Source organism: Martes martes, assembly GCF_963455335.1.
Source record: "Martes martes genome assembly, chromosome: 5".
NCBI lineage: Eukaryota > Metazoa > Chordata > Mammalia > Carnivora > Mustelidae > Martes > Martes martes.
In genome coordinates, this window is record NC_137892.1 from 55,491,551 (window position 1) to 55,507,436 (window position 15,886).

A 15,886-nucleotide genomic window follows, 5' to 3' on the forward strand; every position below is an offset into this window, starting at 1 on the left:
TATTTACAAAGAGAATAAAGGGGTGTAAATGGAAGGGTAGGTTCCACACTTCACCCAAACAGATAAACTGTTTGCCAATAGACTGCAGTAAGTTACATATGTATATTTTAATATCCAGTGAAACCATTAAGAAAATACCACGAAGTGATATATTTGAAAAATATTGTAAATAAATCAGAATGAAATACCAACAAATGCTCAACCAACACACAGAAAGAAAAGAGAAGGGACATCTGGGTGGCTCCGTTGGTTAAGCATCTGCCTCCAGCTCAGGTCATGATCCTGGGGTCTTGGGATTGAGCCCAGCAACGGGATCCTACTCACCCAGGAGTTTGCCTCTCCCTCACCCTCTTCCCTTCCCCCCAGCGCATGCAAGCTCTCTTTCCCCAAAATAAATAAAATCTTTTTTAAAAAAAGAAGAGAGAAGAAAAACAGAAATGAGTAGAGAAAAAAATAGAAAATGAAAACAAAATGGCAGAATCCCTAAGAGCAAATGACATATCCAATAAAGGGGCTGGTATTCAAAATACATACAGAACTTATAAAACTCAACACCCAAAAGACAAATAATCCAATTAAAAATAGGCAGAAGACATGATGAACAGAGATTTCTCCCAAAAAGACATCCACATGGCCAAAAGACACATGGAAATATGTTCAGAATCACCATCAGGGAAATGCAAATCAAAACTACAAGGAGATATCACCTCACTCCTGTCAGAATGGCTAAAAGCAGCAACATGAGAAACAATAGGTGTTGGTCAGGATGTGGAAAAAAGAAACACATCTGCACTGCTGATGGGAATGCAAACAGGTGCAGCCACTGTGGAAAACAGTACAGAGGTTCCTTAAAGGGTTAAAAAAAAAAAAAAAGAACTACCCTATGATCCAGCAACTGCACTACTGGCTATTAACCCAAAGAATACAAAAATACTAATTCAATGGGATACATGCACCCATGTGTTTATGGCAGTATTATTTACAATAGCCAAGATATGGAAGCAACCCAAGTGTTCACTGACTCAGGAATGAATGTGGTATTTATATACAATGGAATATTATTTAGCCATAAAAAGAATGAAATCTTGCCACCTGCAGTAACATGGATGGAGCTAGAGAGTATTATGTTAAGTGAAGTAAGTCAGAGAAAGACAAATACCAAACACCAATGGTTACCAGAGGTGAAGGAGGTGGGTGGAGGGTGGATTAAATAGGTGATGGGGGATTAAGGAGTGCATCTGGAGTGATGAGCACCACGTGATATACGAAATTATTGAATCATTGTAATTTTGGAACTGGAACTAATATAACACTGTATGTTAACTGGAATTAAAACAAAAACTTCTAAAAAAAGCTCTAACATATCAATAATTAAAATAAATGTAAACAGGGGTGCCTGGGTGGGTTAAGCCTCTGCCTTCAGCTCAGGTCATGATCTCAGGCCTGGGATCCAGCCCTGCATCGGGCTCTCTGATCAGCAGGGAGCCTGCTTCCCCCTCTCTCTCTGCCTGCCTATCTGCTTACTTGGATCTCTCTCTCTCTGTCAAATAAATAAATAAAATCTTTAAAAAAAATAAAATAAAATAAATGTAAATAGTTAAAGTATGCCAAACAAAGGCAAATATTGGCAATGTGGACTTAAGGGAAAAAAATGACCCAACTATAGGCTGTTTATAATTAACTCACTTAAAATAAGAGGTGAAAAAGTACCGGAAAAGATGCATATAAACAGAAGCAGGGGTGGCTATATCAATTTTGGATAGACTTTAGAGCAAAGACAATTGCTAGAAAGAAAAGAGGACCATTATATAATGATAAAGGATGGATCCAACAGGAATACTTAACAATCCTAAATGGTACACACAAAGCAAAATACATGAAGAACTGATAGAGCTAAATGGAATAACAGACAAATTCTCAGTTATGATTGGGAACTTCAAGACCTCCCTTCTCAGAGACTCACAGAAATACTAAACAGAAAATCAGCAAAGATTTAAAAGTTCTAAAGAATACAATCAACTAAAAGGATCTAACTGACTTCATCAAAAAACAGCCAAATACCCACTTTTATTTTCATCCATAGAACACTCACCAAAATAGACCATATTCAGGCCATAAAACAAATTTAAAACTATTGAAATCATAAGAGTATATTCTCTGACCATAATGGACTCTAACTAGAAATCAATAAGAGAAAGACAACTGGTAAGTCTCAAAACACTTGGAAATTGAACAACACACTTCTAAACAACCCAAGCATCAGAGATCAAGTCTCTAAGTAAAGTTAAAAAAGAAACATAGAATTGAGTAAAAATGCAAAGACAACACAGAAAAGACAACATCAAAAGATGTGGGATACAACTAAAAAAGTGCCAAGAGGAAAAAGTACAGGATTAAATGCTACATTAGCAAACAGAAAATGTCCCAAATCAGTATCTTAAATTTCTACTTAAGAAAATAAACCCAAAGCAATCAGAAGAGAAATAATAAAAAATAAAAGCAAAAATCAAAAAAACTGAAAACAAGAAAATCTTTGAAATCCTTTGAAAAAATAAAATTGATAAATCTTTAGCAAAATTGGCAAAACAAAAAGGAGAGAAGATACAAATTATGAATATCAGCAATAAAAGAAAGTATCACTGAACATCCTCAAGCCATTAAAAGGGTAATCAGGAAATAATACAAACAAGTTTATGCTCTTAAATTAGTTTAATTAGAAGAAATGAATCTGTTGCTCAATCAACCACATACAGATCTTCCTCTACCTTCAACATCCAGCTAACGTATTTTAAGTTGAAAATATCACAAATCAGAAATGCATTTAATGGGGTGCCTGGGTGGCTCATTCCCTTAAGAGTCTGCCTTTGGCTCAGGTCATGATCTCAGGGTCCTGGGATCGAGCACTGCATCAGGCTCCCTGCTCAGTGAGGAGCCTGCTTCTCCCTCTCCCTACCACTCTGCCTACTTGTGCTCTCTCTCTCTCTCTGTCAAATAAATAAATAAATAAGATCTTTTAAAAAAAAAAACGCATTTAATGTACCTAAGCTACCAAACATCAGAGCTTAGCCTCGCCTACATTAAGTCTCCTCAGAACACTTACATTAGCCTACAGCTGGGCAAAATCACCTAATGCAAAGCCTATTTTACTTAAAAAAAAAAAAAAAAAGTGTTGAATATCTCATGTAATTTACTGAATACTGAAAGTGAAAAACACAATGGTTGTAAGGGTACAGAATCCTTTTAAGTGTTATAGGTTGTGGCTGTTTACACTTGTGATTTCATGGCTGACTGTGAGCTATGATTTGCTGCTGCAGCCCAGCATGGTAAGAATCTTACCACATATTGTTAGGCCAGGAAAAGATCAGAATTCAAAATCCAAGTATGGTTTTTACTGAATGTGTATCACTTTCACACCACCATAAAGCCAAAAAAATCTTTAGTCAGGGACTGTTTGTGCTACCAATATTCAACCAAAATAAATAATAAATAAATATAAATCCACAACCATTAAAAAAAAATGAATTCATAACCTTAATTCTAAAAAAAAGAAAAGAAAAAAATCCCAGGCTGATATGTTTTCACCAGAGAATTCTAGCAAATATTTAAAGAATACCAAAACTTCACAAACTCTTCCAAAGAGTAGAAAAGGAGGTAATGTGACCTGCCTCATTCTATGAGGCCAGTATTACCCAAATACTGAAATGATACAAAGATATCACAAGAAAGATACACACCATATCTCTAATGAATTTAGACACAAATTCTCAACAAATCAACAACCTAAATTCAGCAATATTTGAAAAACATTATATACCATAACCACATGGGATTTACTCCACATATGCAAGGAGTGTTCAACATTTAAAAAAAAAAAAGTGTAATCTACAATATCAACAAGCTAAAGAAAAAAAATCTTATCATATAAATTGACTCAGTAAAAGAATCTGGCAACCATTCATAACAAAAACTCTCAGTAAACTAGGAGGACAGGTGATCTACCTACACTTAGAGTATCTACCCAACTACCTACCCCCCCGCAAAAGTACATTTAACGTGATATTTAATGCTGAAATACTAAATGTTTTCCATTTTATTTCCAAGGAATAAAGCTCTGAGTCAATACAGTACTAGAAGTTCTAGCCAAAGCAACAAGACAAGAAATAAAAGGCATAGAAATTAGAAAGAATATTGTAAAAAGCCTCTAAAAGCTAAAATGTAATCTTAGCAAGGTCAAAAATACAGGACCAATGCAAAAATCAATCACATTTCTATGTACTAATAATGAACATATGGGAACTGAAATAAAAAAAGTAATATTCACAAAATTCCTCCACAGAAAACAAAAAAAAAAAAGGTAAATATAAACTTAACAAGGTGTACAACAGGACTTGTAGATATGGATAAGCTTGTTCTAAAGTTTATATGTAAAGACACAAGGCTTTGAATAACTCAAACGATCTTGAAAAGTGAGATCTTGAAAAAATCTACCTGATTTTAGGACTTAGTACATAGATAATCAGGAGTATCACAGCAGATGGAAACATATAAACCAAGAGAACTCAAGAGAGAACCCAGAAGTAAACCCATACATATATGCCCAACTGACTTTTTATGAAAGCGCAAAAGCAATTGGAAAGAGTAAAGAAAGGGGTGCCTGGGTGGCTCAGGGGGTTAAGCCTCTGCCTTCGGCTCAGGTCATGATCTCAGGGTCCTGGGATCAAGCCCCGCATAGGACTCTCCACTCAACGGGGAGCCTGCTTCCCACGCGCCACCCCCGCCACCCACCTCTCTGCCTACTTGTGATCTCTGTCAAATAATTAAATAAAATCTTTAAAAAAAAAAAAAAGGAAAGAAATTTACTTTTTCAACAAATGATGCTGGAGCAACTAGATATCCATAGGCAAAAGTATGAAATTTAATTTAAAATTATCTTTTATAAAAATAAAAATCAAAATAAGTCATAGGCTTAATATAAACCATTAAAGTATAGAACTTTTATAAAGCTATCATAGTAGAAAATGTTTGAGACCTATGCTAGGTAAAGAGTTCTCAGACTTGCCTCCAAAAGTAAATATTATAAATTAAGCCTCAACAAAATTAAAAACTTTTGCTCACAGAAAGACCTTGTCAAAAGGAAAAGAAAAAAAGAAAAGCTACAGAATGGGAGAAAGTATTTGCACGGAGCAGACAACAGAGTAATATTTAGAATTCTCAAAACTCAACAATAAAACTATCCTATTGGAAAATGGGCAAAAGACATGAACAAACATTTTACCAAAGAGGATAGACAGATAGCAAATTAGCAAATGAAAAGATCTTCAACATCATCGGCCATTTAGGGAAATACAAATTAAAACCTCAATAAGATCACTAGACACCTTATGGGAACAGCTTAAATAAAAATGTATGACAATATCAAACGCTTGTGAGAATACAGAGAATCTGAACTGCTCATACATTACTGGTAAGAATGTAAAAGGATACAGCCACTCTAAAAAACAGATTGGCAGTTTCTTATAAAACTGAACATGCAATTGCCACACAGACCCACAACTGCACTCTTGGATATTTATCAAACAAAAAAGAAAATTTATATCCACAAAAAAATATGAACACTAATGTTCAGAGCAGCTTTTTCCCCCTAACAGTTAAAACTGGAAATAATCCAAATGTTCTCCAGTGGGGGAATGGCTAAACGGTCCTACATCCATACCATGAAATACTCCTTAGCAAATGAAAAGGGACAAAAGTACTGATACATGCAATGATGCAGATGAATCTTGAAGGAATTGTGTTGAGTAACAAAGGCTAACCCCAAAAGGTTACATACTATGTGATTCCATCTGTACAATGGGGAAGGGGGTGCTTTTGTATAACGTTTTTGAAAGGGCAAAATGAAAAACAGATTAGCGGTTGCCAGGAGTTAGAGATAAGGGAGACGTGAAAGGAGGTGAGTTTGATTATAAAAGGGCAGCACAAGAAATCCGGTGGTGATGAAACTGTTCTGTATCTTTACTATAGTGATGATTACACAAATCTACACATGTGATAAAACTGCATAGAACTAAATGCATGCTGAACACACAGAGACACACAATTTTATGTAGACCCAATGAAATTGAAGATTTAATTAAATCAAAGTCAATTTCCTGGCTGTCATATCAGATGTTGCCACTGAGGGGAAAAAAATGGGTGAAGGATACATATTCTGTATTATTTCTTACAACTGAATGTTAATCTACAGTTACCTCAAAATAAAATGTAATTAAAAATAAGAAATAAATCAATATTTAGCTAGGTAGATAGACATGGATGAGGAAAATAGGGTGCAATAAGTGATATAAGTGTCTTAGCTGTGAGCCCCCAGTCTAATGGGTTATACCTACAAAGAAGCCTTAAAAGATTAAAAAGAATCTCTAGGTCTTTCCCTTATGCTTCAGACAAATATGTAAGAGAAAAGGAATTTCAAAAGTAATCTTTTAAAGGTTACTTCTAAAGAGAAAGCTTCTAGTTGGTGAATACATGGAGGTGGGAGTGTGGCTAGAAAAGTGGTATCCCCAGAGAAAGCATGGAAGCTCTGTACCCTTTTCCACATACCTTGCCCAATACTTCTCTTCCATTTGGTTGGAGTTATAGCTCTTGTAATAAACTGATAATCTAGCTTGATAAAGTCTGATGAGGTGTTTATCTTACTGACACCCAGACAAAATAATAAAAATACACAGACACGCACAAAAATGTGTAACACTGAATCTTACAATAATGAACACAGAGTGAATACAGAAATTTTGCTGGAGTAACGTCTCCCCACAGGACTGTTCATGGCTACCACCCATGGTCATATGTAGGATCTTTTCATGCTATAAGAATCAGACAGGCGCTTAAGTAATTTTTCCATCTTTCAACATACATATGGCCAAAAAAAGAGATATAAATCACTAACACATAAGGAAAGAAGGAAGAATATAAAGGAAGATTTTCTTTCCTCCAGCGAAAGACACGAAATAAAATCATGAGGACCCTGTTTCTCAAGTAGTAAATGTGCATCTGATCTACATCAAAATCACCCAAAGCCATTTTTAAAGAGACAGGATTATCCAGTATATCGGTCAGCTCAGACTGCCATAACAAACAAACAAAAAAACCACATTGGATAGCTTAAACCAAAGAAACTTACTTTCTCACAGTTCTGGAAGCTGAGTCCAAGATTAAAGTGTGAGCAGAGGTGCTTTTTAGTAAGGCCACTCTCCTTGACTTTAGATGGCCACCTTCTCGCTCTGAATTCACAAGGCCTTTTCTCTGCACACGTGCACTTCGTTGTCTCTTTCTCTTCTTATAAAGTCCAAAATGATTATGGACCCACCCTCATGACCTCATTTAATCTTAAATGAGGCCCTATACACATACAGCCACATAGGGACTTAGGGCTTCAACCTATGAGTTTTAGGGGGACAAAATTCAGTCCATAATACCCAGTGACCAGCCAGCCCTGAAGTATATTTTATATGAGTACACATATATATATGTGTATTATACTTACTGGAAGGGGGCAAGGCAAAGGAAAAAGTATAGTATGTGCATTACAATTACAATTCTATCACTTAGTGTTCCCAACAATAAAAATGAGGAGAATATCTATTCTTACTGTATAGCTGTGAGAATTAAAAGAAATAATCTATGTAAAGTGCCCAGCATATGGTAAAGGACTAGTCAATCCTGGACCTCTGCCTTTCATCCCCTTCCCCCCCCCAAATTAATTATAAATATTACTCAAATCTAAACATATCTGAAAAATTATGGGAACTGGATTCTGTCCCATTTCTACCACTACCTAGCTATGTGACCTTAACCAAACCACTCTTCTGCATCTGGGCAATGAGAGTTTCCTCTATCACTAAATACTATGTATCTATGCATATCATTCATAACTGTAATATCAAACACCAATACTACAAAAGCTAATCAAACATTTTTTTAAGGTTTTATTTATCTGAGAGAGAGAGAGAACACAGAGGGAGAATGAGAGGGAGAAGCAGACTCCCCACTGAGCAGGGAGCCCAATGTGGGGCTCGATCCCAGGACCCTGGGATCATGACCTGAGCTGAAGGCAGACGTCCAACCAACTGAGCAACCCAGGCGCCCTGCTAATCAAACTTTTTATAAAATTCCAGTAAAAGAGGATTACGGTATGAAATTTCAATTTATTCTTTCAAATACTTCCATTCTTTAAACTCTTCCACAACTACCCTCCAAAGTGAAAAATGTAATCTGTACAACACACCTGTAAGGCTAATTTCACCATCTTCTCTTTATCATTGATGCTTCATCTTCCAAGTAGATTGTATACTTTTATATTTTTGTTCCCCTACGTTTGTTTTACTCACAAAAATCATTTAATCACTGAAATGCCTAAAATCACACCCCAAATCCTGTTGAGATATGATTAGGCATATGGAGAGGTTTCCAATAAATTGTACCTGACAACTGTTTTTAACTCAGCCCACTACTGAAACGTATTGTGGGTGATTTCAAGATGAGATACTTACTGCACATTCAAACAATGAGCCATAACCAGCATCCATACTCCATAAACGTGCTTTAAAATTAAGATAATGGTCAGAAGCAAATCTACTGTGAGGATATTTGGATCATTTAACGAAAAACAATTTACCATGTTAAGCCTAAGGGAAGAACTTGTAAGTACTTGCCCTTTCCCCTACCTCGTCCCTCACCACTCCTATCCTAGTATTATCTGGTATTACATATAAATGAATAACACATGAGATAGGTTTTTACTTAAGTGCCTTTAACATATCTCACCTGTCAGTATCAATGCCCTTGTACAGTCCCCACCCAAATCAAATCTGAACCGGGTCACGTTATTAGCACTGGCCATCGGTACATCAACAAACACAAAGAATGCAGACACTTGATAAATGTTGAAACAGTGAGGCTTCTCCTCTTGAAATGCTCCCTCATGAAACCCAGCTTCCGTGCTGTGGAGAAACTCAAGCTAATTAAGGGGGGAGGCTACATGGAAGTAGATGAAGGGAGAGAGGCAGTCATATTCCCAGGTATCCACCAGCTGTTCCAGCCATCTCAGCTGCGGCATCAGATTTATGAATTAAGAAGCCACCTTAGATGTTACAGCCAACAGATGACACATGGAGTAGTCCCCATCAAGCCCTGCCTAACTTTTAGAATTAAGAGCAAATAAACCTTGTTGTAACTAAACACGTGTAAGCCAATTAGAAAAGTTCTGGATTGGTAGTAAGCAACCAAGAATGTCAGCAGTAATAACGGTTACTGTTAATAATTATTATAAGTCCCACCCCACCAAAGTATTGTTTTGGGTATTAAAGCTGCTCTCAGAGACATTCTCTCATTTTCTTAATATAGAGACAATATAGAGATATTGGCCAATATAGGCCAATAAAGAGACAGGAGTAGGGGCACCTGGGAGGCTTAGTCGTTAAGCGTCTGCCTTCACTCAGCTCAGGTCAGAACCCCAGGGTCCAGGGATCAAGCCCCACATCAGGCTCCCTGCAGGGCGGGAGGCCTGCTTCTCACTCTCCCATTGTCCCTGTTTGTGTTCCCTTTCTCAACGTGTTTCTCTCTATCGAATAAAAAAATAAAATCTTTTTTTATAGATAAATAAATAAAGAGACAGGAGTAAAGCAACCAGATAGGCCTACTTTTTGCGTTCCCTTTCTTCTTCCTAATTTACAGCTGTCCTTACACACACACACCAACCCCCCCACCCCCCACCCCCGACCTACCCCCCACAGCGTGGAGCCCAATGCAGGGCTCCAACGCAGACTGTGAGATCAAGACCTGAGCCGAGATTAAGAGTGGGACACTGAACCCACTAAGAAACCCAGGTACCCCTGTCCTTTTTCTTTTTATCTCTACATATAATGCTTGCCTGATTTCCCCGGAGTGCCTAATCAATGATTCAAACCAATTCTACCCTTTGGCTGTGCTCTTTATTCTCAGGAATTACAGGCACTTCCTTCAACTTCCTTCAACCTCCTTCCAGACCAGTGGTAAATAAAATTAAGAGTTCAGTATAACAGACTCTTCACTAAGGGTCAAAAGTTTATACTCCTTTAACTTGTAATTCTTTTTCACATGACAGAATCATTAGGCAAAGGGTGTGGGGACCAATAAGGTCTTGTTTAGAAAATAAATTAAGCAACAGGGATAACATACTTGCTACCTTTCCTCAAAGATTTACTGATCCTAATTATGTAATTTTCTTATTCCTTTAAAGCCCATGACCTTTTGTTCATACTTCACTCATGATATTTATCTTAATCTAGCCTGAGTGAGAGTAGTTAGTTTACTTAACTTCCTATTAGATCTGTAACTGTCCCGGAAGAGAGACTTGAGAAAATAGGCATCTTACTCATTTTTGTATCCCTTAAATTAAACACCCACTACACTGTTCTACTATTCATACAAATATTGTTAAAAAAAAAAAAAAAATCTGGGTCCTGGTCAGCAACCACTCTGTACTTAACTAATCCTTGCAATTCTCATCTCCTCCCAATTTTACTAAGAAATAATGACTCACCCATAGTTATAATGCAATTAGTGACAAAGTTAATGAACGCTACATGTCCTAACATTCACCTCTAATAATTATTTTGCTTAATTAGAATGATTTTATTTTTGTAGAGATAGTCACATGTTTTTTGAGGAAAAGAAAGGCATCTTTTATTTTCCTTATTTCCTTTTCCTTCCAGTTTCAGGCTTGAGAAGCCTGCATATTGTCCAAGGTAAGATCTATGCCACCTGCCAGGCAAATAATATCAAAGGTAAAGCAAGCCTAGTGGAGGCTACAGCAAACCAAAGCTCAGAACTCACCTAAATGGGGCAACCACTACTCAGCTCTAGCAAGCTACAATCAAACAGGAACAGCAACCAGGTAGAGCCAAATCCTGTGATTTTGCAAGTGATGCTAGAAAGTGAGACTTCTTAAATGTGAAGTCTTCGTATTTTTAAGTGGTGGAGACTGATTACTAAATGTTCCAAATACACCAAGAAAAAGCAATACACATATCTGTGGAGTGGATCCAGTCCAAGCGCATCCTGCTACTGCAGGCTCATAGTTCACAATCTCTACATATAATTGAAGGTAGACTAAGTGAACATGCTCCTTTACTATTAGCCTCACCTCTAAAGCAAAGAAAGCAGGACCACTAAAAGCAAGTCCATAAAATTAGAAGGTATACCAGTGACAAACTCCTTTAACTTTTTTCTCTCTTGAAAATCAAATCTGTTAGTTTTAGATACGGAATCTTCTACAGCATAAAAATACACAGGGGAGAATTTTTTGCTTTTTAAATTTATTTCCTCAAAATTTGCAAAAAGGAAAATATTCAAATAAATAGTTAAAATTATACAAACTTTTCTGGCCTTAACCAAACTAATGAAAACACTCAGTAATAAACATGAGACAATGACCCCCCCCATGCACACAGAAAAACAAGGTACAAAACACTAATGTATTCCCTCTCGTCTATCTATATATTGCCATTTGACTCTCTTGTGACCAACAGCACCAAACTCGCTGGATACAAGGTTGAACTCCATGACAAGGGAACTCTACTGTAACCAACCACTGTGGACTCAAACCTGTGACCCAAACCTGTTTAATATGCTATCCAATAACTAAGGTAACCACCCACTAGTAAATATTGTTAGTCCAAGAACATTTCTTCTATACTTTTACAAAAGATTTGACTTTTTTTTTTTTTAAAGATTTTATCTGTTTATTTGACAGAGAGGGAGATCACAAGTAGGCAGAGAGGCAGGCAGAGGGGGGGGGGAAGCAGGCTCCCCGCTGAGCAGAGAGCCAGATGTGGGGCTCGATCTCAGGACCCCGAGATTATGACCTGAGCTGAAGGCAGAGGCTTAACCCACTGAGCCATCCAGGCGCCCCAAAAGATTTGACATTATTTAACCAAGTCATTAAAGCCCTTTAAAAATAGGAATTTACAGAAAAGATCTGAACTTCATCTCTACACTACTTAACGGGCTGGAAGCCTTTATGAAGTCATAATTTTTAGTATAATTAATCACTTCTGATAGTCCTTTGGAGTTCCAACATTTCTTTAAAATAACTACTAGTGAGGGAGTCCCTGTACCCAAAGAATTAGTAGGCAATTTATTAACAATAAAATTATATTACTGTTACATTGGGACACCATGTACTGAACACTTACTACGTGCCAGGTACCGTGCTGAGTACTTCCGGGTTCTCATTAAACCTTAAAAAACGACCCTATGACGGAGGTGCCATTATTATCCCCACTTTACAGATGGGGAAACTGACCTTTCCAAGATCACACAACTATAAGTGGTAGAGTCAGGATTCCAGCCCAAATCTTGTCTAACTTCAGAATTTGCCCTTCAACACTACACTGTATTGCCTCCAACGACTCTGGGTTGATATCTAAGATAAACAAAAGAGGGAAATCTGTACTTCTCGTGACAAATTTTAAAAACATACTAGAAACGGAGGGTACTTTTCAGAACATGAACAATTCTCAAATACAGTCATACAAATATTATTTTTATTCCCAAATACATACTAATAATGATGGAAATCTCACACGATGGACTTCCCACAAACACAATTTCTCGTGAGTACTCATTCATGTTTATTACTGAAAATTTAATGGGGACACTTTGTATTTTCTGCCCAGTTTTGCTGTGAACGTAAAACTATTCTACGAAATAAACTTTTCTTAAAAAAATTTAGAACCACAATATGCCAAATATGTCTAATACAGTCACAAACACTGACATAAGACTATCTTCTTTCAGTATGAAAAGTTGCGCTTTATTATAACCACAGTGCTGAGCATGTAGTGAGCACTTAAACATTTAACTGACTGATTCTTTCAAAAAGGCTTGAAGGTATGTAAACAGTGCTATAAAATGCAGATTTTTAACACTCCCAGAACATCTTCAGAAGTCTGTAACACTAATACATAATATGGTAAGTTGGAATGAAATTAGACAAAAAAATTAAACTCCTAATTAACAATATAAAAGGAATGCAATACTGTTATACCATGGCTGACATAAATAAGGCTAATTTTATTTTTCCACCTTAAGTATCAAAAGATGTAGCCTAAAGTCAAAAATGGATCATTACAGAATCTTTTTCTAATTCATTTTGTAAGTCCTCTCTAAATCTTCCATAGCTTATCCAAAACAAACAAACAAAAACTTCCAATTGTTCCGAGTGACTGTCAACATAGGAACCAAATATTTTTTCCTCTGACACACCACACCAAGGTTGTCAAAATTCTAAAGGTCAAATAATACTGATGTGAGGTATCTATAAAAACGGTTTTGCCATCTATTACCACATCCCATCAACATTTTCCTCTCATCAAGGTCCACCTTTATAAATATATTACCTATGTTCATTTATGAAGGGAACAAATAAGGGGAAGGTACATATGAAAAAACCATTTGCCCTATATATTCTGCAATATGCTGTCAAAACTAATTGTCAAATAGAACACTGTACTGGCCACCAACAGAGTGTTTTAGTGTTAATTTTATTTTACTTCAGTTTTGTACTTACAAAGTCTCAACCATAAAAGATTACACTCATATTAATAAACGGGAATTCTATGGCATAAATTACAGATACTACTGGAGGACGGGCCCTTAATCACACCTGTAATTCACAGAATCCCTTCCCTTTCTTGCTGACCCACATCTTCATAAGTGATCCGAAGACTTCAGCATCACTATGCTTGCAAAGCCATGGGTTGGGATTTGCAATGCCACAAAAACAAAGCATTCTGACGACTGCATGTTTCAAATGGTATCTATACAATATTCATTCAAGCACTTATATATTCCAAAGCTTCTTACTAATAATCTGGCTTCAACAGGGAATGCACACACAGGTTAAAAGAGACTGTGACTGCCTTGGTAGCTGCAAGCTCAGCTGAATCCCAGGACGCAACCTTAATTTGGAAGAGGCAGAACTATATCCGGTTCTCAATGGATACACATTTTTCACTTGCTTCCCAATCTCGAAAACTTTACATCTTCCCAGAGTAACAATAAATATACTAAGACGCCAGGGAGTATGCCCGTAGGGAGGATGAGTGATCAAATTAAATAAATCCCCACGCGCGGAACCCGAAGCTTCAAAACTTTTCAGAACAAATCTCAACTGAAAGAACGAGGCAAGTTTTCCAACTTCTTTCTAGGAGCCAGCTGCCCCAATTCCTGAACAGCTGTCTTGACTTACTGGTTAGTTGGAGGAGCAGTCAGCGGGATGGCCACCTCTTCTTCCTCGTATTCTGGTCCATCCAGAGAGTCACCTTCGTCCACTGTTCCCAGGCCCGCGCCCAAAGTGGGCAGCTGAGGAGGAGGCGGCGGCAGAGGAGGGAATCCGCCGCCTGCCCCGAAGGTCTCAGCAGGCAACGAAGTGGTCCCCTTGGCGAGAACCATCTCTCCTCCAGGTCCGGCGGCAGCGGCAGCACCAGCCACGCCAGCAGCAGCACCTCCCCCTGACAGTCCGGCTCCCCCCATTGCTCCCGACACAGACCCGGCTCCTAGAAACGCTGACCCCAAAGCGGCTCCGCCAGCCAGAGTCCCGGCCATCCCGGTCTCCGTCAGCCCAGAATAGGGGACGGCTGCCACTGGCAGGGTCGGGGGTATCTTCACCCTACAGACTGCCTGATAGGCACTCGAGCCCGCGGCTGCGCCGCCTCCAGCTGCCCCGGCGGTCACCGGGCCGCCCTCCTCACTGCCTGCCTCGGCCGCCATCATGTTGAAGCCCGCTCTACTCTACTCTACCCTACTCGCCCGGGAGCCCCGGGGGCCACTAGGCCCGGGCTCCGAGCCGCCCCACCCAGGCGCGTCCCCCCTTCAGCTCCCCAGGCGGAGGAAACAACAACAAAAGGAGAGAGCCCGCCGCCGCGCCCCCTCCTCGGGCCACAGCCCAGGCTCCGGAGCTGCCCGGGTTACGGGAAGCGAAGTGGGCAAAAAATGCCTGCAACGCCTGCACAAACACCGCCCCAAACCTTCACCTTACACACCCACACTCACGCGCGCACACACACACATGCACAGAAGTAAAAAACTTCCTGGCTGCACTAAAGAGGAAGGGAAGCACAGAGGAAGCGGCTGGGGCGGCTGCCGCTCCTTCAGCCACCGCCGCCGCCGCCGCCACCGCTTCTTCACCACCCTAGTTCCGGCCACCCCCACCGCAGCCACCGCCGGTGCCGCTGCTGGGGCTGGGGCCACTGCAGCCGCTTCATTCTCCACCGGACTGGAGATGGGAGGGGTGGGGAGAAAAGAGGAAGGGGGGCGGGGTAGTGGGGAAATCGACTGAACTGCTCCAACCTGGAGCGCTCATGAAAACCGACTAGAGAGAAAGGAAGGCGGGGCACCAGAGGAGGAGCCGAGGAAAGGAAGGGCGGGGGAGGAGGGCGAGGGCAACTTCTGCGCAGGCGCATTCCTAGCGCGGGGGTGAGGACGCTGGGCCTGGAGGGAGGAAAAGAAAGAGTCGGGAGGGAAGGAAACCGCGGGGCCGGGCTATGCGTGGCCGCGCTCACTGTTACGGTCGGGTTAGAGCCGGTGGTGGCGTCGCCGCTTCTCCGGTCGGTGGCGCGGGCGGTGGCGCGCGTCTGCGTCCGTGGGTTTTGTTTGACGGGCTTTGGGAGGAGTGGGTACCCGAGCACGCGGCCGCTGGGCACTGTGAAACAGAAGAGACGGGAGGGACCCGGAGGGGGGGAGAGGAAGAAACGGAGAAAAAGGGAAAGGAAGATGCCGCGAAGCCAGTTCCTGCTTCCTGACTGGTAGAAAAAACACCTTCAGTCAGTGGCGCAGAGCCCAGATGGCC

General features: G+C 39.8%; 1 protein-coding gene across 2 annotated transcripts in view; it reads right to left on the bottom strand.

The window, feature by feature from the left end:
- RASA1 (RAS p21 protein activator 1) overlaps window positions 1-15,315 on the bottom strand; it is a 112,126-nt gene extending 96,811 nt beyond the window's left edge. For both annotated transcript variants that reach the window (XM_080803955.1, XM_080803956.1), the window contains exon 1: window positions 14,288-15,315. In XM_080803955.1, the coding sequence (XP_080660081.1) occupies window positions 14,288-14,811 (524 nt within the window). In that variant the 5' untranslated portion in view covers window positions 14,812-15,315. The remainder of the gene's footprint in view (window positions 1-14,287) is intronic.
- Window positions 15,316-15,886: the final 571 nt, after the last annotated feature.